Here is a 24,929-nt window from a genome sequence, read left to right on the forward strand (position 1 = left end):
TGCTCAGCAATTTCGTCTTTTATAATTGACTCCAGCATCTTCCCCACCACTGATGTCAGACTAACTGGTCTATAATTACCCGTTTTCTCTCTCCCTCCTTTCTTAAAAAGTGGAGGTGCAGGTAGCATCTCTGGAGAACATGGATAGATCCTGACCCAAAACGTCACCTGTCCAGGTTCTCCAGAGATGCTGCCTGACCTGCTGAGTTACTCCAGCACTTTGTGTCTATCTTATATAGGAATCGTGTTGGTTCCCTTTGAAAAAAGAGAATTTTCTTTGTAGGAGTTTTGCAAGTAAATATTGCAATTAATTTTCAACCAACAGTGATTCCACTTAGCTTCTCTCCAGAGTCACATTGTGCTAGGTGTTGTTCATACAGTTCTGCTGTAGATACTGCAACATTAATGATTAGCTCAACATAATCATGAACTATCTAATTTATATAACATCAGAAGGAAGTTTGCAAACACCATTTGCAGGTACTGTAATGTTTAAGAAATATTTAGACAGGTACATGGATAGGACAGGTTTAGAGGGATGTGGGCCAAATTCAGGCAGGTGGGACTAGAGCAGACAGGACATTTTGGTCGGTGTGGGCAAGTAGGACCAAAGGGCCTGTTTCCACACTGTATGACTCTATAACAAAGTGGAGAGGCAACTACAGTAACCTCAACAGCAATAGTTGCTCCTCAATGTCCTGCAGCTACAGTGAGATGGGTCTAGATTATAAGAAATTGTTATAGGAAGATCTACAGGTAGAGGGGGAGGTTTGTTTCCTGAACATTAGGAGTCTCAGGAGTTTGTGTTGGGCTGTTGGGTCTTTCTGGTCTCTGCTCCATCATTAGGCCATTCATCCCCATCATGGCTGATCTATCGCTCATTCTCAACCTCATTCTCCTGCCTTACCCGAGAATTGACATCCATATCAATCAAAATCTATCCAACTCTGCCTTAAAAATATCAATTGGTGGCAATGTATTCCACAGATTTTCCACCCTCTGATTAAAGAAAATCCTCCTTCCTAAAGGAAACTCCTTTTATCCTGAGGCTATGACCTCTGGTCTTAGACTCTCCCATTAGCATCAGAGAAAATGACCAAGTCACCAACCTCTTTACATCTACTGGAGATTTACATGTTGCTGTCAGGTAGATAATTGTCTTGTTTCCAAGTCAGCAAATTATTTTTTTTTAACTGTGCAAAATTGATTATTCCCAAAGGTCAATTCTTCCATAATTCTCCATTAGATGGTCCAATTAAATTAATTCTCAATTTGCCACATAACCAGACTGCCATTGTTTAGACAAGATGATGTAGCTTGTGAATGGAAAGTAAAGAAGAATCAGTCACTTAAGTCCAGTTGACTTTGTGTGCAATGCAAGTGGCATCTAGTGGTAAAACGTGAGCATTGCAGCAATTTTCTAGATTCATCATGAGCTCAACATAATCATGATCTAAAGATAGACACAAAATACTGGAGTAAGACGGCGCATTTTCAGTGGAAATCCGTCTCCCACCGGAGGGAAACTAGAGGTATCAAAAGGTTCAGAACAAATCAGAGCTGGCACCAATGACCAAGGAATGATGCAGCCCACAAAATTTTGCTTGGGCAGTTTACAACCCAGTGGTATGAACATTGATTTCTCTAACTTCAAGCAACCCCTGCATTCCCTCTCTTTGTGCCCCTCCCGCATCATAGTCGTCCTGCCAGTCCCACTGTTCACATCCATATATTTCTTAGTTATCACCTCTTCCACAGCCAACAATGGATCATTGTAGGCTCCATCTTTCCATGGTCATCGTTGCTGGCTTGGGGTTTCGACCTGAAACATCATCTATTCATTTTCTCCTGAGATGTTGCCTGAGCCTCTGAGTTACTCCAGCATTTTGTGTCTATCTTTGGTGTAAACCAGGGGCTTCAAACTACCGGCCCACAGGCCTCATCCGGCCCGAGAAGGGGTTCAATCTGGCCCGCGGGATGATTTGGGGGGAAAAACATATTTGCGACCATTTATTATGTATCTGTACGGCAGCCTCTCTCTCCCTCGCCGCTCTCTCTCCCGGGACAGGCCATGCGGTCACGCGGGTGGGAAGGGGCCGGCGCTGGGGAATCTCAGCGTTGTTGTGGACACCAAAGTGCCTGGGCTGCTGCCCACCTGTACCCGAGACCCAGGTGAGTGCGTGGATAGAGGCTGGTGGGAAGCCACCACTGTGAATGGGGCCACAGCCAGCGATCCAAAATCTGAGCTGCTTTCCAGGGTGGGGGCTCTGGGTTTGGGTTAAGGTTAGGTGGGATGTGAAGACGTGCTGGTAGTTATGCGGGAATAGGGAAGAGAAGGGAGAAAGTGTTGGTAAAGGAAGGGGAACAGATGAGGGAAGCGAGGGGTTTTAGGGTTGAGGAAGGGAAGAGAGAGACGGGAGGGGAGTGGGGGGTAGTTGGAAGGAAGGAAGTGGGGATGAGAGAAGAGATAGGCTGAGGAAAGGGAGAGGGTAGGTGAGGGAGAAGGTGAGGGTAGAGAAGGACATGAGAAGTAAGGGGAAGGAAGAAAGATTTAAGGAGGATGGGGAGCGGGGCCTTTAGGTGAGATGATGGACAGACCATCTTTCCCCATGCCAGGTAGCTGCTGTTTGGCTGTTCACCGCCCAGCCAGCCCTTTGTGGGCAAAACATTGGAGGAAGACTATAAGACAGGGGAACAGAATTAGGCCAATTAGCCCATCAAGTCTACTTTGCCATTCAACCATGGCTGATCTATTTTCTCTCTCAACCACATTCTATTGTCTTCTTTCTCCCTGTAACCTATCAATCTCTGCCTCAAAAATACCCAATGTCTTGGCCTCCCAATGTCTGTCTCAATGAATTCCACAGACTCACCCCCCATTCCTCCTCATCTCCATCTTGAATGTATGACCTTTTATTCTGGTCCTAGACTCTCCTATTACTGGAAACATTATTTCCACAGCAACTCTATCTAGGGCCTAGATACCAATCATAAAAGTAATGTAAGAAAATAACTGCAGATGCTGGTACAAATCAACGGTATTTATTTCACAAAATGTTGGAGTAACTCAGCAGGTCAGGCAGCATCTCAGGAGAGAAGGAATGGGTGACGTTTCGGGTCGAGACCCTTCATAAAAGTAATGCTTGCTGGGCAATCTTCTTCATAAGAAACAAAATTCGTAAAGTGAAACACTTTGTAGTTATAGCAGAGACTGAGACACGAGAGCAGGTTGAAAAAACAAAGGCACCGAAAGATGTGGGAGCACGCGCACCTGCACAGCTGACCCGGCCCGCATGAAGTCGCAGTTTGCCCATTCCGGCCCGTGACCTAAAATGAGTTTGACACCCCTGGTGTAAACTAACATCTGCAGTTCCTTCCTACACATAATAATGAACTATCTAATTTCTATAATATCCAAAGGAACTTTGTAAAATTATAATGATAAAATTATAACGAGAAAATTGTTATGATAATGTTCATTTTTTTCCACAGAGCATATCCAAGCCAATATATGCTGTGTGGTCATTGCTGACATGTATGGCAGGGGTGTGTCAGGTGCTGAAGAACTTGTTCTTGATTTTAGGCTTTTGTATAAAAGTTACTTCCAGACATTAATGGTGTTAGGCCTATAAGGACACAAAATGGCAGAGTTACTCAAAGGGTCAGGCAGCATCTCTGGAGATTTCAGGCCGGGACCCTTCTTCAGTCTGAAGAAGGGCCCTGACCAGAAACATCACCTATTCCGGATCTCTGGAGATGCTGCCAGACACAATGAGTTACTCCAGTACTGTGTGTCTTTTCTTGGAAACCACCATCTGCAGTTCCTTGTGTCTCAATGTTAATAGGCATTCTCCTTGGAATACAATGTGCTGGAATAATGATCAGATGCCATCAAACAAGGAACAGGGGTATAGCGAGGCCACATCAACTTAGCATGATATTTTCTTACACAAAACTCATAGAAACACTAGGGCCCATTGGTACTTGGAATTTGCAATGTTATACTGTCATGGTCATAGTTATACAGCAGAGAAATAGGCCCTTTGGCCCACCAAGTACATGCCAATTATCAAGCGCCCATCTACATTAATCACATTTTTTAATTTCCCTGACATTATCATCACCACCACCATCCCCTCCCAAATGTTATCATTCATTTACACACCAGGACATCAGGGTGATTCACAACAGCCAATTGGCACATACTTGAGATTTGCGAGGAAATCAGAGCTGCTAAAGGAGAGCGATGCTCTTATTGGGAGAACGGAGATTCCACACAGCACCCAAAGTAAGGATTAAACCTCGCTGCTTGGAGCTATGAGGCAGCAGCAAAACTAGCTGCAGTCTGTGTTATGTTTCTCTATAGGGATGTGCGGTGGAAATATTGCTCCAGCCAAACTCCACCTTCAGAATATGCCACCCACTATTTGCCATCCACTGTTCCACCCTTATACATCCACTGATCCTCCGCTATAAGGGAGGCACAATGGCGCAGCAGTAGAGCTGCTGCCTTACAGCGCCAGAGACCCGGGTTCAATCCTGACTACAGGTGCTGCCTGTACAGAGTTTGTACGTTCTCCCAGTGTCCTCCAGGTGCTCCGGTTTCCTCCCACATTCTGAGGACATATAGATTTGTAGATCAACTGGCTTCGATAAAATTGTTCTGTAAATTGTCCCTAGTGTGTAGGATAGTGCTGGTGTACAGGGTGATTGCTGATCGGCACAAACTCAGTGAGCCGAAGGGCCTGCTTCCGTGCTGCATCTCTAAAGACTAAATAGGGCAACGACTTTCTTGAAAATGAATCAATATGTGCCAGGATCCTTCCCTAAATATTTAAAGCATTTCATAGTTTGCCATCCGCTGTTCATTTTGGGTGGCTATTGACGCAGCCTGCTGAAACAGCATCTGCCTGCCTGCATTTCATTCTCCCTTGGCAGAGTGCAGCAACTGGAAGGAGCACAGCAGATTCCCGAGGATTACAGGTATCCCAGTGGAGCACACACATCATTTTAAGTGCAGCCCATGTCAACTCAGAGATTTTTTAGTTTTTAGTTTAAATTTTAGAGATACAGCTTGAAAAAAGGTCCTTCGGCCCATCGAGTCAGCACCGACCAGCGATCTCCGTACACTATTTTTATGGACAATTTACAAAACCCAATTAACCTACAAACCTGCACATCTTTGGAATGTGGGAGGAAACCTGGAGAAAACCCACGGAGTCACAGGAAGAACATACAAATGCCGTACAGACAGCACCCATAGACAGGATTGAACCAGGGTTTCTGGCGCTGTAAGGAAGCAACTCTATCACTGTGCCACCCTCATGTTTGGAGACAAAAGGGATTTCACTTCCTCATTTTGTAACCACTCCATGAACTTGCACGGAACATCACCTAGATCATTGCACCCACCAGCTATAACAAAGCCTCATTTCCTAATAACCAACTCCACCATCTGCACTTGAACCTCCATGATGATCAACTGATGGGCATCAACTGGGAAACAAGGTCAGTAAGCTGACAATGTGGCTCTTGACTTTGATGCGTGACGTGTATATACAATAGAGGCCATTACAGTGCAAGAATTGTGACGGAAGACGATGGGCAGGCAAAGAAACAAAAGTTTGCACCAAAACGTCACCCATTTCTTCTCTCCAGAAATGCTGCCTGTCTAGCTGAGTTACTCCAGCATTTTGTGTCTATCTTTGGTTTAAACCAGCATCTGCAGTTCCTTCTTCCACAGGTTTGTAGGTTAAATGGCTTCTGTAAATTGTCCCCTAGTGTGTAGGATAGAACTGGTGTACGGGTGATTGCTGGTCGGTATAGTCTCAGTGGGCCTGTTTTCATGCTGCGTCTCTAAACTAAAGTAAATGTATATTTCTTCCAGATGGATTCAATGATCATTCTTGCATGTTCTCTTGGTGCATGTGTCACACTTCCCACTCAATCAAAAGAGAAGTTAAACGCTAAGAGGTCCAACATTATATCAACAGATTTCTACTTACAATTCTCTCGTCATTTCTCCCACGAAGCTGATTTCAGATACCAGGAAGAATTCCCATTTTAAATCCCAGGAAATTTGAGGAAGTGTGTTTCGCGGCTTTCGAATCCATCAAAAGCCGCAAAGCACCGTGGAGCACGTGGTATTCCAAGATTAATAAACTGGTGTGGGAAGCTGGATTTTACTCGGTGTTTGGAAGTGGCAAGCTGTCATCCAATTAAGTGAGCAAAAGCAAACAGATCTCCATGGATTTGCTAAATTTTAAGTAGTGGTCTGGGGCCAATTGTTTATTATATAACTAGTAAAGACTTGCCTACATGTCTTACATACTTTATGATCCTTCTTTCAATTCTCAAATTTTGTCAGTTCCAGGAAGCCGTGAAGATAAAGAAAAACTGTGCAATGTTTACAATAATATCTAGAAAAAATACATGAAAGAGAAATGAGTGATTTTTACCCTCATGAGGGAAATCTGCAGATTATTTTCAGAACATATAACCAAATCTTGCTGACGTCTAAATCAGCCAAGTACAGACCGAAGGATAGCGCCAATTATATTTATCTATGTATGGTAAGTAAACAAAAGGAATTCTTTAAAAAATTTAAATCATTTATATTCAAATTGTAATTTAATTTTACCACACGGACACAAAATACGCACATTCAAAACAATATCCTATTCATTTCTGCTACATTCCACCAAAGTAATGCAATTTACAGATGTAATAATAAGAATCTAAAGGTAGAAACACAAAAGTCAGGAGATGTTGGAATATCGAGACAAAATCAAACTACTGCAGGAACTCAGTGGGGGCAGGCAGCAACCGTGGCGGGAATGAACCGACACCATTTTGGGTCAGAACCCTTTTTCAGACTGAGGGAAGGGAGAAAACTGGTGAAAAGAGGTGAGGGGAAGAGGTGGCGCATATCAATACTCAGGAAACATTGATAAATAGGAAACAGAAATTACCATAGTTTCTGCCAATAAAAGCAGAGCAAATTCACCAGAGAAATCATAGTAAAATGTAGATTGTGTACGGTAACTACGTAGAAATTCCCCCAGAGGTCCTCCCAAAAATGTGGTGCCTTGGCTGGCTAAGGAGGCCGATTTTGTCCTCGTCGGGACTTCCGCACCGATCGATGTTGAATTTTCTTGATAATTCAGAATGGCTCTGGAACCGAGTGCCAGAAAATCGGCGGTGGACCTGTACTAATATGACACATTCTGAAGAACGCAACAATTCAATAAAATATAAAAATAGACACCACAGCAACTACTTACCTTAAAGGCACTTAATCAATGTATAACCAAATATTTCACTTGCACTTTAATTAGAGGTTCTTATTAGATATCCATTATAATCAATGCTGTTATCATCTACTCCTGAGTAACATGATGGCAAAGTAATTTAACACTTGTGAAGTACATTAGGATATGATGCCATGTTTTGCAAATGGAAATTATTCATTTTTCACATGGCTCTTTATCTGCATTTCTTCAATGGCAAACTGTTATAAATAAAGGAAACAAAAATTGGCATGGCTCTTTGTATACGGGGCTGTCAGTTTACGTGTTGATATGAATCCAGAAACAGCAGACAGGAAAACACATCATTTGAAAAAGGGCTTCAATATACCAAGGACATTTTCTAATATTCACATGCATGTGACTACAACACAACTATTTTAGAAATGAAGGCTTATAAACTTAATTTAAAATTTGTGATGTCAATATAGTGTTCTTTAATAAAACAATAGACCAAAACAAGTTTACATTTCCAGCGGGATAGGGGAAATCAATGAAACTCTACCCGCTCACAGTGGATTTATTCTTATACAAGCTCATGTTTCCACTCCTGCACAACTGAAACAACGTCTTTAATGCTTTTTACTTGGGCTTTGTTTTCCCACATAGAATATTATTTAAAAATAAAAAGGAGTTAATTCTGGAAACAAATCAAAGTTCATATGGAAAAATACAGTATAATATTTTTTAAAAGGCAGAATGGTGCTCTTGAACCATTATTACAACATTAAAAGTGAGTCTCAGATTTACACTCATTGTTCATGCAATTATATGCAGGCCTAATCATTTATGCATTAATTATGCATAATGTGATATACCGTATCTCATATGCTACATGACGATCTATTTTCTATTCAAAATACAATGACTTGAACCTTTCATAAACAGAAAGCTAAATCAAAAAAATCCGTGGTTGTACAGAATATATAAATTGTAATGTGGTACAAAATTGCTCAGTGGGGGATGTATGCCAGTAGTTGCCTACTTTTCAGAACCAAATTTGGTCAGGTTATCTTTTTTAAAACAGTATTATGAGTGCATCTTTTCCAGTTGGTTTTCTAGGCTGCCATTTCCAAGAGGTTTGTTGGCATTGCCAACTCATAAATGTAAATAAAACACCGTCCCTGAAATATTAGGACTAGCAGATTTTATGGCCAAGTAACATGTTGAATCTTTCTCTTTGGGTCTGCAGATCTTAACTCCCCCTGTGGGCAAAAACAAAATATTATTTGCAATATTTATGCATTCAGCGCATAAAAGTGATAATGTACTCAAATTAAACTTTCACCACAAAAAGATGTTTAAAATATCCAAACACATTATCTATAGTTTATAAATTATTTCTCATATTCTTTTACAATACGAAGAAATCATCTGGCCAATCGAGTTAAGCCAGTTCTCAGATTGATCCCATCAATCCCATTAATTTCCCCACTTAATTCTCTGTAATATAACCTTGCTCATAAGCTTGTAAATTATTCCTCCACCTCCTTCCACACAGACCCTTAATGCTTGTGTTACACATATACTCTATATGTATGTTTTAGGTGCAAATTACCTACTGAACTGCATGCCTTTGAGAGGAGAGAAAACCAGCGCATTCAGGGGAAAGGCACAAGCTCTTAGTGAGAATGTGTAAATGCTATATAGATTGCAATGGACATCAGGTTTGAACTCACTAGCTTTATGACAAAGCTCGTTTAGAACAATGAACGTTTAGAAATATTTATTTTTAAGATATTTGGACAGGCAGATGGGGCATCTTGGTCAGCATGGGCAAGTTGAGCCGAAGGGCCTTGTAGCAGCAACTTAGTCCTTTCCAATAAAGTCCCACAAATGCATGTTCCTTACAAATGTGGCACCATTTAAAAGGGAAATAAACAGGCTTTCCAACGGTATAAGATTTATACCGTACACAGCCACAACAGCCTGGCACCTCCTCCTCATGCTGGTCACCAGCCTGGTCACACACTGTTGTGGGATGGCATCCCATTCTTCAACCAGCATTTGTCGCAAGTCAGCCAACGTGGTTGTGTTGGTCACTCTGGCACGAACAGCACGCCCAAGCTGACCCCACAAGTGTTCAATGGGGTTGAGGTCAGGACTGCTGGTAGGCCATTCCATCCTCTCCACTCCCAAATTCTGGAGGTAGTCTCTGAGAAACCCTGCTCTGTGGGGGCGAGCATTGTCATCTTGGAGGATAGAGTTCGGTCCCAGACTGTGGAGATATGGGATTGCCATTGGTTGCAGAATCTCATCTCGATATCTCTCTGCATTGAGATTGCTTCCAATGATGACAAGCCTCGTTTTTCCAGTGAGGGAGATGCCGCCCCACACCATCACACTGCCTCCACCAAAAGATGTTACTCTATCGGTGCAGCAATCAGCATAGCGTTCTCCGCGTCTTCTCCACACTTTGACCCTATGATCCAACTCCCGTAGGCAGAATCTGGACTCATCGCTGAACATAACGTTCCTCCACATGTTCAGGTTCCAGTGCACGTGTTGCCGACACCAGCGCAAACGGGCCTGACGGTGAAGGGCAGTCATGGCAGGCCTCCTGGCAGCCCTATGAGACCGGAGATCGGCTGCGTGCAGTCTGTTCCGAATTGTCTGGGCAGAGAGCCGTCGGCCATATCGTCCTGCAAACCTTGACTGCAAATCTGTAGAAGACAGCCTACGGTTCCTAAGTGCTGACAGGGTGAGGAAACGGTCTTCTTCGGGTGTCGTCTTCTTGGAACGCCCACTTCGCGGCCTGTCTCTGACATCCCCCGTTATGTGGAACTTGGCCTTCACTTTGGAGATGGTACTAGGGCTCACTCCAAATAATGCCGCAACTTGGTTTTGCGGAACACCAGCTTGAAGTTGCCCTATCGCACGGGCCCTATCCAGATCAGTCAAACGTGGCATGCCGAATCTTGGAGCAGACACCTACTGACCACTGTAGCAGGGCCTATGCTCACAGATGTTGCCAATCAGGTGCCAATCAGGCACCTGATTGTCAGCACCTGGGGGTACCAGAAGCTCAAAACAAGAGTCAATAGCAACAGCAGAATAAGCTGTTTGGCATTGGCAGAGAAGATTTGGCAAATTTTTCATGGGCGCAACCCATATACTCTGCTCTGCTGCTCATTCCACAAATGCATGTTCCTTACAAATGTGGCACCATTTAAAAGGGAAATAAACAGGCTTTCCAATGGTATAAGATTTATTGCCAAGAAGCATTGTTACAACAAAGAAATAATCTACCAAACACAAATTTCCTTACTTTTTGTGCTATGTTTATATCTCTAGTCATAGTCATAGATAAGAATTTGTATCTTGCCATGGCTACTTCGTGTCTAACGCATAATGTCACTGTCTTCCCAATTATTATACTAATAATTCTGGTTCCTCCTCTGGCTCCTCCCAGTCCATATATGCACATATGCCTATATATGTAAGCCTAGTATTCATCTCACGACAACCCTCAAGTGCCCAAAAATAATACAGCAGGATACAAAATATAATATGCTAAGACAGCTAGTAAACACACGTGGCTCCAACACACCGGTTCCTAATTGTTCCAAGTATATAACAAAACAATTACTAATAAACATTAAAAAGAGCCATAAAAAGCTTCACGCAATCAAAATAAAGCATGCACTATACGTTGGCATCTAATCTACATTAGTGATCCTTCAATCTTTAAGCCACCAGTCTATGATGTACTCGGGTATCGGCTTCTAGGAGCAGACATATCTTCGTTATCCGTCTTTCCAAGATGTTGCTCTTAGTCTGAAGTCGAACTGTACGCACAAGACCTTGTGCATCTGGTATGGTCTCCAATATTCTGCCCATTAGCCAGGACCTTCTTCAATCTTCTTCTCTTCCAGCTTAAGAAGCGGTCTGTTGTTACTCCTCTTGATACTTCATCTGCAGGATTTCCCTTTGTGCCAACATATCTCCATTGCGATACATCAGTAGCATCCCTTACAAAAGAGATTTGGTTTGCTACAAATGTTTGAAAACATTTGGTTTCGTTGTTGATGTACTTAAACACCATTCTGGGAATCATCATTTGTTTTAATGGTGCCACTCTAGCATTTTCTTGCTTGAAAGGTAATTCTAGGCAATAATGTCCATCTTCCACTGTGCTCTGGTTTCTCAGTTCACCATCCAGAATAGTTCCATTTGTAACAGAGATTTCTGGATGGTCATCTTCAGTTTTGCCAGAGATAGATTCATTAAGTTTTCCACCATCAACAAAAACTGTAGAGTTCTCTGTGGAACTAGTTTATTCAGCAATCACTTTAGTTAAACCGTCTTCAAGGTGTGCTGGGTTTTCTGGTGCAGGATCCCCTGAAGTTTCCAGTTCTATCATTTCTTGATCCGAAGATTCACAATTTACTTGAATTGAATGCAACAGCGATCCATTCTCCTCCAGCACTTCACACAGTAGTTGTGGATTAACATTAGTATCCCAAACAAAGCTCTCAACTGTTTCATCATCAGCTTCTCCCTGTTCAGGCACCTCGTTTTCAAGTCATCTAAATCATCTGTGGCATATTACTTACTATCTTCATCACCGGCCCCAATATGCTCACACCCTTGAGATGGGAGAACAGCATCATTCGCAACTGGCTTTTCCTTCTGACCTGTATGTTCTAGTTTCTTTTCTTTGTTCTTTTGTTCAATCTGAAGTATTTCAGGATGATTTTCTTGCACTTGTGCTTCTACAGGTTCTGCAGTCGTTGCAAACCTGCTTTTGGGTGTTTGCGGCTTTTCTCTTGCCTTCGCAAAGGTAGGACCTTTGACAGTTCCTCTTTTCAAATAAGAGTTCAGCCCAACAGATACTATCGAGCTGTATCTTGATTTCATAGCATTAGGTACCTTGAGCATTGTCTTGGTTGTTGCCATTGCAGCATCTAGTTCCAATCGTTCTTTCCGTCTTCTCAGCTGTTTCTTCTTTCTCTTCTGTTCTTCCTCCATTTTAAATTGTCTTCTCTTCTGTTCTTCCTCCATTTCCAATTGTCTTCTCTTCTGTTCTTCCTCCCATTGTTCTTCAATTAACAATTCTATGTTAATTGTATTCCACAATTTTGTGACTATCCAGTGCAAACCAGCATCTGCAGTTCCTTCTTATGGGCCATTCTTAGTCACGTGTGTAGCCAAAAATGGGAAAAATTGTGGAATACAATTTTTCAACTGTTCATCTCTTTTCTTTCTTCTCAGTTGTTCCTCTTTTATATTCAATTGTCCTTTCTTCTGTTTTTCTTCTTCTTCAATGTCACGCTGGCTTTTCAGGGTAACCTTACATTTCGAGACAGAAGAGAACTTAGAAGCTCCACATAATAAAAAAAAATGTTTTCCCTTTGGGAATCCATTCTGATGGCGCCACCTTGTGGCTGAACATCAGATCAAAGTACAAGCATGCTTGCACATCAATATCCCTTTAAGACGTGTTGACGTAAGGTCGTACCTTCAAAGGAATGGCCCAGGAATTCAAAACAAAACTGATATCTTGCTTGCTCAAGGTCACTTCTTTGTTCTCAGCATTTCCAACATTTTTCAGTTGCAGCTTTCCAATACAACTTTTGAAAAACAGCTTTTCCAATAAAGCAATGCTGAACTCACAATACCTGTGCGAAGGCTTTCGAAGGTTCCGATCTCTGTTCATCAGATTAGCGCAGGTAATGACTGTTCTCTTCCAGTCGATTTCCAACCTCCAGTCTCTCTCCTAGAGCCAATTATAACTTTAAATGACTCTTTAGAGGCAGGTCGATTTTATCTTCATTCACCGAGGTCAGATCTTGATTTATTCACTCCAGCCGAGGTAATTCTTACAATGTATCACTCATGGAGCACAAATTCTTACAATGTAGCAGCAACTTAGTCCTTCCCAATAAAGTCCTTAAGCTTACCACTTTCATGAAAGGAGTGGAGTGAACAACAGAGAGATCTTCACGACGTTTCAGTTTAATTAGTCGTTTATTGAAGCAGTAATACGAACAGATTAGTATATCTCTAGTCATAGATCTGATAAGAATTTGTAGCTTGCCATGGCTCCTTTGTGTCTAACACATAACGTCACTGTCTTCCTAATTATACTCATAATTCTGGCTCCTCCCAGCCCATATATGTACTAATGCCCATATATGTAAACCTAGTATTCATCTCACTACAAACCCCAAGTGCCCAAAAATAATACAGCAGGATACAAAATAATATAATATGCTAAGACAGCTAGTAAACACAAATGGCTCCTATAGACACAAAATGCTAGAGTAACTCAGTGGGTCAGGCAGCATCTCTGGTGAAAAGGAATAGGTGATGTTTCAGGTCAATACCCTTCTTCATATGATGATCATTTCAATGATCGTCTTTGAGATGGTACCTGCCCGCCGAGTTATCCTAGCATTTTGTGACTATCCAGTGCAAACCAGCATCTGCAGTGTGTGACCAAAAAGGGGAAAATTGTGGAATACATATCTTCTAATTCTGAAAGCATTACAGGTATATTGTTTTGTACTGTATATATGACATATATGTCAGTTTATCAAGTGAAATTTTTATATGTTATGCTGACAATGTTTGTTTAGGGTCAGAGGTCAAATATGACTGGTCACATGTGTGACTTCACATGGCTGGTTGATGTGGTACATAGCAAATGAAAACCCTTTCACACTGTACACCCGATGCCTCATCCTTATGGAGCACCACTTCCACTATTTTTGCAAAAACGCAAGCCAGAACAGCACCAATACCTTTGACATCAACAGAGAACATCAAGTCTGTATTAGTTTCTTGCAAGGACAGTCCAGCTAGACCTAGCCACCCCACCCTCTTTCCAATACACACTGTTCTGGCGAGCTCAATAAAACCAAAACTAACCACCTTCTCAAAGTTTCTTTTGAACAAATGATTCCTTTCCCCTGCAGAAATACTGGGATAATGTTGCAGTTTGCAGCAGAACACTGTACATCTTTATTCACAAAATGCTGGAGTAACTCAGCAGGTCAGGCAGCATCTCGGGAGAGAAGGAATGGGTGACGTTTCGGGTCGAGACCCTTCTTCAGACTGATGTCGGGGGTGGGACAAAGGAAGGATATAGGTGGAGACAGGAAGATAGAGGGAGATCTGGGAAGGAGGAGGGGAAGGGAGGGACAGAGGAGCTATCTGAAGTTGGAGAAGTCAACGTTCATACCACCGGGCCGCAAACTGCCCAGGCGAAATATGAGGTGCTGCTCCTCCAATTTCCGGCGGGCCTCACTATGGCACTGGAGGAGGCCCATGACAGAGAGGTCAGACTGGGAATGGGAGGGGGAGTTGAAGTGCTGGGCCACCGGGAGATCAGTGGCGTTAATGCGGACCGAGCGCAGGTGTTCAGCGAAGCGATCGCCGAGCCTGCGCTTGGTTTCGCCGATATAGATGAGTTGACATCTAGAGCAGCGGATGCAATAGATGAGGTTGGAGGAGGTGCAGGTGAACCTCTGTCTCACCTGGAAAGAATGTTTGGGTCCTTTGATGGAGTTGAGGGGGGAGGTAAAGGGACAGGTGTTGCATCTCGTGCGGTTGCAAGGGAAAGTGCCCGGGGTTAGGGTGGTTTGGGTAGGAAGGGACGAGTGGACCAGGGAGTTGCGGAGGGAACGGTCTCTGCGGAATGCAGAGGGGGGAGGGGATGGGAAGATATGGCCAGTGGTGGGGTCCTGTTGTAGGTGACGGAAATATTGGTGGATGATATGTTGGATCCGCTGGCTGGTGGGGTGGAAGGTGAGAACGAGGGGGATCCTGTCCTTGTTGCGAGTGGGGGGATGGGGAGCAAGAGCGGAGCTGCGGGATGTAGAAGAGACCCTAGTGAGAGCCTCATCTATAATGGAGGAGGGGAAGCCCCGTTTTCTGAAAAACGAGGACATCTCGGAAGCCCTAGTCTGAAACACCTCATCCCGGGCACAGATGCGGCGTAGACGGAGGAATTGGGAGTAGGGGATAGACTTTTTGCAGGGGACCGGGTGGGAAGAAGTGTAGTCCAGATAGCTGTGCGAGTCGGTGGGCTTGTAATAAATGTCCGTCACTAATTTTTCTCCTGTGATGGAGATGGTGAGGTCCAGAAACGGGAGGGAGATGTCAGAGATAGTCCAGGTATATTTAAGGGCAGGATCATCTTTATCTGGTTCACTTGTCCAGTCAGAAATAGCACCCTATAATTTCCATAACACAACTATTACAAGCTGATAGAAGATTCTATTAAAATTCCCACTTGTATCACAAAGATACAATGTAAAGCATTGGGTAATATTATTGGATGATATTATATTTTGGGACTCTCCAAACATTATTCAGTAATAAATTCCAGTTTGGAAAAAACTATAGAAGAGGTAGTTAGTTGTGTTAAATACATCATGTATCTGCACACTGTGGGTGGCTCGATAGTAATCATGTATTGTCTTTCCGCTGACTGTTCAGCATGCAAAAGCTTTTCACTGTATACATGTGACAATATACTAAAGTAAACTATTGCAGTGTCCCCCAAAAATCAGCTATAATTATTTCAACGGAACAAAGATTTGAGCATAGAACAGTTCAGCACAGGAACAGGCACTTCAGCCCACAATGTTTGTGCAGGAAAGGATGCAAAGACCAACTCTTATCTACCAGTATATATATATATATATATACACACACACACACACACACACATATACATAACTAAAACTTTTGGTTTGTTTGTGTGTATATGTTTATGTGTGTACCATGCCCTCTACACAGCCAAAACAGTACACGACAGCGCGACAATTTTAGGCCCACCTTACTCACCATTCCCCCGTGTTCTGAATAAACCCACCTTTGGTACTTAAAAAAAAAAATTAACCTAATAAACTTTAATACGCTGCTCCCCCCCCCCCCCCTTCGGCTCCATGCCCAGCCCGCAGGAGAAACGGGGCTGAGGTCAGTGCCTTTTCCCTGTCCTCCCTTGCCCGCCCATGGGAGCACTCCACGCCCGGCAACGGGTCCACGGTTGGGCCGAGAGGAGAGGGAAGGGAGGGGTGGAGAAGGAGAGGGGAAGCAGATGGAGGAGGGGTGAAGGGGATGGGGAGGGGAGGGGGGTGCTGCACCAATGCAGGAGTGGTTTGGACTCAACGGGTCCACTTGGTCTAGTGATTCTTAACCCTCCGCATCCATGTGTCAACTCAAGTCTCTTAAATGCGACTATCGTACATGTCTTCACCACCACCTCTGGCAGCACGTTACTGGCTCCCACCACTTTGTGCAAAAACCTGCCCCACACAAATCCTTTAAACTTTTCCCATCTTACCTAAAGCTATGTTCACTTATATTTGATATGTTCTCTAGTATTTGATATGAAGGTAGGATAAAATACACTATATAGTTTAAGGCAACCAACTGAAAATGTGTGTATTTTTCTTTCGGTCCACCATAAGGTGAAACTCCTTTATCCGAACTACGGTACTAATAATGGTGAAAGGAAGAGAATAGAAGAGTGCTTTAAGGATCCAAGATATCTTTTTCCCCCCTATTATGGAACAAGCAGGTTATGGCCAAACTCTTTCAGGGCAATAGTTATTTCAGCCCAGGGGACCTCCACATTTCTTTGAAGACCTTATCTCTTTAAAGTCACCAGTACCAATTTGTAATGGTACTGAAGAAGATAAATAAAAAGCAAATTTTGTGCATGCAAATAAAATGACAACCACAAAATCAGTTGAATTGAAAGAGGGAAGAGAAATCCTAGTGCAAGTTTAATATTGACAATAGACTTTAAGGAAGGCAACATTTCAATTCTAATGATTTACATGCTATTGTATCAAAAGACACAGGGAAGCTGCACAAGATATGCATTTTCAGAGCTCTCTATATTTGTAAATTATATTTTGAATACGAAAACTTGTTAAAGTCATATTATTTGAGCACTAAATGAGAAATCAGGAAAGTAGATACAAAACTTCTAACAACATTATAGGGACTGTCAAAATCTGTCATCAAGGATAGGGTTAATAAAACATTCTTTCTATTTCTCTCCACAGATGCTGCCTGGCCCATTGAGTTCCTCCAGCCGTTTGTTTTGTGCTCACAGTTCCAGAGGAGTCTGTTCTGAATAAGGATTCCAACCCAAAACATCACCCATCCCTTTTCTCGAGATGCTGCCTGAGTTACTACAGCACTTTGTGTCTATCATCAGTGTAAATCAGCACCTGCAGTTCCTTTCTACACAGAATGTACTGCCTTATCTTTTCAACACACTGGACAATCTGCACTATAAACACACGATACATCTCATAACACCATTAGAGCAAATAATCAAAAACTTGATTACAGAGCTTTAAGGAACAAAAGGAGGAAGGTCTGGGGTTTTAGGAGAAGGCTCCACTGATTGGAAGCTTGGCATATGAAAAATACTCCAATTTTAATGGAATGATTAAAATAGAGATTGCTGGAATGATTAGAATTGTCATATGAAGAAAGCATCCAATTTGAAACAAAACTCTCAGACTCTACACTTTCTTCTAAACAGAAATCACAATTTCTTGCCATGGCAAGGAATACAGGAGTTTAAGTAAAAGTTTTAAACACCAAAACCATTTGATCCTGGGATTAAAAATTCAAGCACTTTGGGTAGTATTTATGATAAGAGAACATTCTATTATTTCTGAACCTTACTAACAAAGTCAATTAAACGACAAACATTTTAAAAGGAAATGGTGGCACAAATAACATACTACAAAAAGGGACAGAAATTTATTCCTGTCCCACGTCTGGGCCATGAGCATGGTGAAGCTGATGCCCCCAAAGGACAGAGAATTCCTCTATTTGAGAAAATGGAAAGTCAGTACCACAACAGTACTGTTCATTCATAGCGTTTCCTAGATTATCGAGCAAGGGACATGAAGTAGACACGACATTCCCTATAACATCTTGGTAGAGGAGCAACAGGAAGGGGTATTTCACATCTTTACTGCCCAACTTCCTTGCCTGCTTTCCATGGGGCAGTGGGATCCTGAGAAAATGAGACAATTATTTTATATGATGCTCCTCAGTACAAAGAAGGGGGAATTCACCAAGAAGCCGAAGAAGAATACAAATGAGTACATTAAGCCATAAGCAAATGTCAAATTGAAGCTGTGGCTTGGTTTTGTCAAAACATTTTCTGGCCTAAAGTTGTTAGGTTTAGATACAGCACAGAAATAGGCCGTTTGGCCCACCAAATCCGTGTCAACCAGCGACCCCCGTACACCAACACTATCCTACACACTAGGGACAATTTATACATTTTTTTTAACCAAAGCCAATTAACCTACAAACTTGTATGTCTTTGGAGTATGGGAGGAAACTGGAACTCGGGAAAAATCCACATGGTCACAGAAAGATCATAAATAAACTCTGTACAGACAGCACCCACAGTTAGGATCAAACCCGGGCCTCTGGTGCTGCAAGGCTGCAACTCTACCACTGTGCCACCATGCCGCCACAGACAGAATTTCCCAACTCTGCATTGGCCAGGTATACCCACCCAGCTGAGCAACCGAAGTCTTGAAAGATTATTACATTAATTTTCAGATCCATGTTTGCATTAATTTTCAAATTATTGGCTGCAGACAGCAAGTGATTAGTATTTCAATTAGGAACTAAAGATCACACTACAATATTTTTTCAACTCTTCCCGTTCCACTGCCTGTCCCGCTGAGTTACATCAGCATTGCGTTTTACTTAAGACTCCAACATCTGCAGTTTTGTCTCTCCAGGTTAATTTAATAATGTAATTAACAATAAATAGAAAGGAAAATTGTAAATAGCATAATATGCTGGATAACCTTGTCTTAAAATAAATAACATAGGGAAAGATGAAAGAAACAAAGTCTCCCCCTCTCAGCAATAATAACGACTATACCCTGATCAGCAATTAAAGGAAGAATAGACCTAAAGTTTGAGACTTTTCGAACATAGACACCAAGGCAACAATATAATAATTTAAAACAGTTTGAAATGTAAAGAAAACTGCAGAGACTGGAAATTTGAACTAAAATTAGAAAATGCGGGAAATTCGTATCTCGGGCAGCATCTGTAATCTTTGAGCTGAAACATTAGCTCCATTTCACTTCACTTCCCACAGATCCAGTCTGACCGGGTTCCAGCATTTTCTGTTTTATTTTAGATTCCAGCATCAACAATATTTTTTATGTTTTATTTGTTTTTTGCTCTGATGCAAAGTCACCTGTCTGAAACGTTAACTTTTTCTCTCCCCTCAGATGCTGCCTGACCTGCTAGGTCTTTCCAGCATTTTCTGTTTCAATTTTAAAATTTATAGCATAGTGACAAGGTGAATGCGATGGAAATTGATGAAAACTTAAGGCAACACTGGCTTATTTCAATTTTTTTTTTAAACGGTGCATTTAAAGCTACGCAGTAAATATAATCACTCACAAAAAACAAACAAAAACTGTTAATCTCAGATATGATTGTGTTTATTGGACCAAACGCACTAACTTGAAGCATCAGGACATTATCAGTTCATATAATTCCAATTAAACAAACAGGCTAGGACGTGTTACTATTGACTAGAACCTATTCTTCAGCATATCAATTTCATCAAATTCTATCAATACAACAAGATACATTATGACTACTATAACTCAATTACATAAATGTGCAAAAAACAAAATGCATTACATTATAACTGCATTTTCTTTTAGGTCTGACTGAAAGCAGTAAATCTTAAAACTTACTGGTGGATCTCCCTCTCCATCTGGTGGAAGCGCTCGCTTTAGTTTTATGGGATTGGCGCCTCCAGGAGATGTTGGGCATGGCAAAGGTGAGGTTTTCAAAGGCATGTCACCTCCATGTTTCATGGTGGCCATACCATTGGTAGATACAGCACCTCGAACTGGATTTTTGACTGCATTAACGTCAGTCAGAATGTGTGTGTCACTTGGCTGGACAGGGAGATTATTACTGGGACTTGTGTTTGCAATCCCCGCTGGCGGATGTTGGACTTGATCAGCCGTTCCACTTTCATTCTTTTTTAGTTTTATTTTTGTGCTCGTAGAGCTGCCATCAAACACAATTAGAGGTCTTTTTCTTGAAACCTCTGGTGTCAGCCTGCAAAATAAATAACTCAGTTGAATGCCTTGCTAAAAAAAGTTCAAATAAAGGAGGCCTTGAAAGATATAGGTAAACATCTATATACTAAAACTCTTTGTTTATTTGTGATCGAACTACAGCCAAAACGGTACATCATAGCGTAACAATTCTATGCCCACATTACTCACCGTCATCACTTTAATGGTAAAGCAAGTAGTTTTATTGAAATCGGTGTTATATTTTTAAAGTCATTCACATTTTAACGTTTATATCTATCTCCTAGGGAGGGAGGAGGGTAGGTCGAGGAAGGTGGATAAGGGGGGGTTGAGGGGGATGGAGAAGGGGAAGTAGGGAGGGGGGGAGGGGAGGGAGGGCGGTAGGAGAGGGTGCTGCACCAATGCAGGAGAGGTTTGGGCCCAACAGGTCCACTTGGTCTTTCTCACTAAAATGAAACATGCCAGTAAATATTTTTCTCCCCTTAAAATGTTGATGGACAGACAAAGTTCATGGGAATTATTAAATATTAAGCTCAAGCTACATCTTTCAATTCAACAAAAATAAATATAAAGAGGGCAACCATATCATTGATTAGTGCAATACTAAACTGTTTAGGTGAAATACGCTTTTTTTAATTACTGTTTCTTTATGAGATGAATAGCCTCCTTCTGCATCAATGAACCCATGCTGAGTGCACAAATGAAATGTAAATGAAATGAAACCTGGTATAAATGCTACACAATCATGAAAATACATTACTCTTTAAGTGGCTCAGTGCTACTGCAAGCAGTGTGGGTCTCTTATAGCTCCAGTGACCCAGATTTGATTTTTATCTCAGGTGCTGTGTGGAGTTTGTACATTTTGTCCCTGACAGCATGGGGTTGCCCCGGGTGCTCTGGTTTTCTTCCTTATTTCAACGTAGTGCTGGTTATTAGATTAATTGCCCACTGTACATCACTGTAAGTCAATGGGACGAGGAGCTGAATGACAACCCTTGTATGCAATTTGGAAATTAGGAAACAAGAAAATGCTGTACTCATTTCCGGCTAAATAGCATCATGACTTTAGAGGAAGTACAGGTAATATACAAAATCTTTGGAACTGCAAAGATAAAAGAGTTATCATTCAGAAAAACTCTGAAGGGTCATTGATGGAAAACATTGCCCCACAAATACTGCCCATTTTGCTGCTTTTATTTCTCTTGAATATGAATACTATAAATTCAGTGTAGGCTCATGGGCACATTTTATATGTACAAAAATTAGGCCATGTAGCCACAATTTAAAAAAACAACACAAACATGGAAATACTCTAGAACAGAATATTGGATTACTGTAGACACAAAATGTTGCAGTAACTCAGCGGGCCAGGCAGCATCTCTGGAGAGAAGGAATGGGTGATGTTTCAGGTCGAGATTCAGACTGATGTCAGGGGAGGGGGCGGGACAAAGGTAGAATGTAGTCGGAGACAGGAAGACTAGTAGGAGAACTGGGAAGGAATAGAGGGGGATCCCTCCCCCTTCCCAGTTCTCCCACTAATCTTCCGGTCTCCGACTACATTCTATCTTTGTCCCGCCCCCTCCCGACATCAGTCTGAAGAAGGGTCTCGACCCGAAACGTCATCCATTCCTTCTCTCCAGGGATTCTGCCTGCCTGCTGAATTACTCCAGCATTGTGTCCACCTGCCATGAAGAGACTGTTTTTGAAAATCCTGAGGGGAAAAATAACTTTGTTATTGCAAATTTGAAACATTAAAGCCCCTAACTCCCTTCCTTCCATTTACAATTGCTTTCACAATGCAACTTTCGATGGTGCGACGCATTGTAGGAACATAACTATCTGGTTGTAGCAAAACAATTAAGCACCAGTTCCCATAGAAACAAGGCACTGCAGATGCTGGTTAATACACAAAAGGACACACAGTGCTGAAATAACTCAGTGTGTCAAGCAGCACCCTTGGAACACATGGATAGGTGACATTGAGTTGGAACTCTTCCCAGTATAATTTTTTTTTTTTTTGGGGGGGGGGGGGGGGGAAGAGAAAGCTGGGAAAGAGGAGAGGCAGGACAAAGTGTGGCTGGTAATAGATGGACAGATGTCTAGTCCTCTGCTCGGTATAGCCTGCCAATTAAAGAACAGCTTATTCCTACTCTTAGTTTTCTACAAGTTAATCAACTCTCATTCAGCCCCAATTCCACCTGTTCCAACCATGTTCACCAACTTCCTGCAAGGACCACTACTAAATGCCTTCTGAAGACCAAAAGCTACACATTCCAATGGAATATGATAACCAGAGCTTCCACCATCGCTGCAACATCACCAATAAACATTTTTGATTTCAATGTACAAAGTAGAAAAGACGTGCCTTTTACTCTGTGTCACAGAGTAACACTGTTGTTCTCTTTTCTCAACCATCTTTTTTCCCCATCTATTCTTGGGCAACTCCCTCTGTGGCAGGGGGATGACATGTCGAATGTACACTTCAACAATCCGATCCTTCTCTGCATCATGCAGGTTCTCAGTAGATATTTCCCTCTGGAAAGAAACATGGAGATTTTATTTACATCAAAAGAACAAATTTATCAAACAGCTGTGTCAATGTTGATTTTTGGGATGTAGTTAAAAAAATATTTTTGAGAACGCAATATGTTTCTATTTACAACACTTTTGAAATGGTTTCCTGCTTCACACAGACCAATAAAATGTAGGTTTTATTTCACTATTAATCCAATTACTGTTGAAACAGTAAAGTCATAATAATGTCAGGTTGTCAGCCATGTTGGTGACTTGTTTGAAATTAACTAACAAGCTGTTCAGGTATTAAAAAACACTACAAAAAAACCCAATATCTTTCTTCCTACCTGCTTGTTAATTTTAGCGATGCATATCTCTGGAAATCCAGGTCATTTTATATGCCTCAATTTAAAATAGATTTTCTATTTCTCTATCAAAGTGAAAGACTTCATATTTTCCATATAATATTCATCCATCATGGCTGTATCCATTCACTGGATCTATCTATAGGAGGCTTCTCCAGTCTCCTTGCATCTCCGATTGTCAACCAGCTTGGAATCGATTCCAAATTTGGATATATTGCACTCGGTCCACTCATTCAAATCACTGATAGATTATGAACAGCTGCACCGACCACAGAAACACCCTAGAAGTTACAGCAACACAATCAGAAAATGACCCATTTATTTCTTGCTTCCGCAGCCAAATTACTTTATTTTTGCAAGTGAATTACAAATGCAATTTCACTCAAAGAAATACTCTATTCCCCCCCAGAATCCAAAATTGCAGAGAAAACAAACCAAATTTGTCCACCTTTCCTTATAGCTAACACACTCCATTCCCCAGGCAACATCCCGGTGAACATCTTCTACACCCTTTTCAAAGCCTCCACATTCCTCTTGTAGTTTGGTCACAAAATCGACAAATAGCTCAAATGTGGCCTAACCAAAGTTTGATACATGCACACATGGCTTCCCAACTCAGTGCCCAAACCAATGAAAGCAAGCAATCAGGCCATACACCATTCTTAACACTACAATGGAGGCAACAGGCCTTTATGGTCAGCTTGCAGCTGGGACTGTGAAATGAAACCAAAACCAAGCAAATATTACAAATACTCAACAGGCTATTTCTTTGGATTATGTGTTGATTGGGTTATATTTATGTACAATCGTCTCACTAATTATGTGCAATAATCACACAAATCTGTAAACAAAAAATAATCTCACTGCACCTTGGTACATGTGATCAAGGAACAATTAAACCATTCTATCCACCCGTGTTGCGACTTTCAGACAGCTGTAGTCTTGCACCCCTATGTTCTTAAGGGCCCTGTCATTTAGTGTATAACTTCATTTTGCATAATTTAATTTCGTAATTTCACTTGATCTTTCGAAATGCATCATCTCACACTTGATTAAACCTCATCTGTCATTCTCCATCCAAATTTCCAACTGAGCTACACGTTGCACCATATTTTGTTCACCTTCCTTTTCAAATATATTTTATCAAATATCTTTCTTCAAACAAGTTGCAAAAGGCCCAGTGCAGATGCCTCTGATTGTTTGTGATGCTCCTGTTCCGCCTGACGCCGACACCCAGCAGCGATTTCTCGCCAGTTATCCGGACGGGGCCCTGATCAAAGGCGAAGGGCAAATTGGGTCGTGGAGCTTTCCACATTTCTCCAACTCACCTGCGCCAACAGCTGCAGGAGGAAATCCCCGGACAAAAGCTCCGGATGCAACAACAGATCGGAATCGAAGTAGACCTGTCCATCCACGGCTTCCCCAACCGCCATTTTCAACAGCTCCTGCAAACAAGCTGCGCAGGAGCCCCGCCCCCTCTGCACGTGACGTCCGCTCGGCCAATCGCAGCGCCGCTCAGGCGCGTCGACGTCTCAGCTGTCGTCATGCAGAAGGGGCCGGCGAAAGCTGCGCAGGCGCAAGGCGAGCGATGGGTGCCGCGGCAGCGCCTCTGGCGGCGGGAGGAGGCGCCCGCGGGATCACGTGACCCGCTCCGCCGCCCGGGCAGCCGTG

The 24,929-nt window shown here is 42.2% G+C and overlaps 1 protein-coding gene across 2 annotated transcripts; it reads right to left on the reverse strand.

The window, feature by feature from the left end:
- Window positions 1–6,644: 6,644 nt before the first annotated feature.
- On the reverse strand, window positions 6,645–24,742 carry c7h2orf49 (chromosome 7 C2orf49 homolog). Of its 2 annotated transcripts, XM_078402579.1 has the most exons (4): window positions 24,587–24,742; window positions 22,745–22,914; window positions 20,029–20,401; window positions 6,645–8,511 (listed from the first exon to the last, which is right to left on the reverse strand). In XM_078402579.1, exons 1-4 carry the CDS (start codon window positions 24,689–24,691, stop codon window positions 8,455–8,457), a joined length of 705 nt encoding a protein of 234 aa, XP_078258705.1. In that variant the 5' UTR covers window positions 24,692–24,742; the 3' UTR covers window positions 6,645–8,454. The 2 variants fall into 2 exon arrangements, with proteins under 2 accessions (XP_078258705.1, XP_078258704.1); XM_078402578.1 differs by lacking the exon at window positions 6,645–8,511 and having other exon boundaries at window positions 19,752–20,401.
- Window positions 24,743–24,929: the final 187 nt, after the last annotated feature.

This window comes from Rhinoraja longicauda, chromosome 7 (assembly GCF_053455715.1).
Source record: "Rhinoraja longicauda isolate Sanriku21f chromosome 7, sRhiLon1.1, whole genome shotgun sequence".
Taxonomy (NCBI): Eukaryota; Metazoa; Chordata; class Chondrichthyes; order Rajiformes; family Arhynchobatidae; genus Rhinoraja; species Rhinoraja longicauda.

Coding starts and splice junctions, on each gene's coding strand:
- c7h2orf49 (XM_078402578.1), bottom strand. CDS start 24,691: ATGGCGGTTGGGGAAGCCGTGGATGGACAGGTCTACTTCGATTCCGAT. Junction 22,915..24,586: donor TCCTGCAGCTGTTGGCGCAG/GTGAGTTGGAGA, acceptor GTTTCTTTCCAG/AGGGAAATATCTACTGAGAA. Junction 20,402..22,744: donor TCTGTGACACAGAGTAAAAG/GCACGTCTTTTC, acceptor TTTATTTTGCAG/GCTGACACCAGAGGTTTCAA.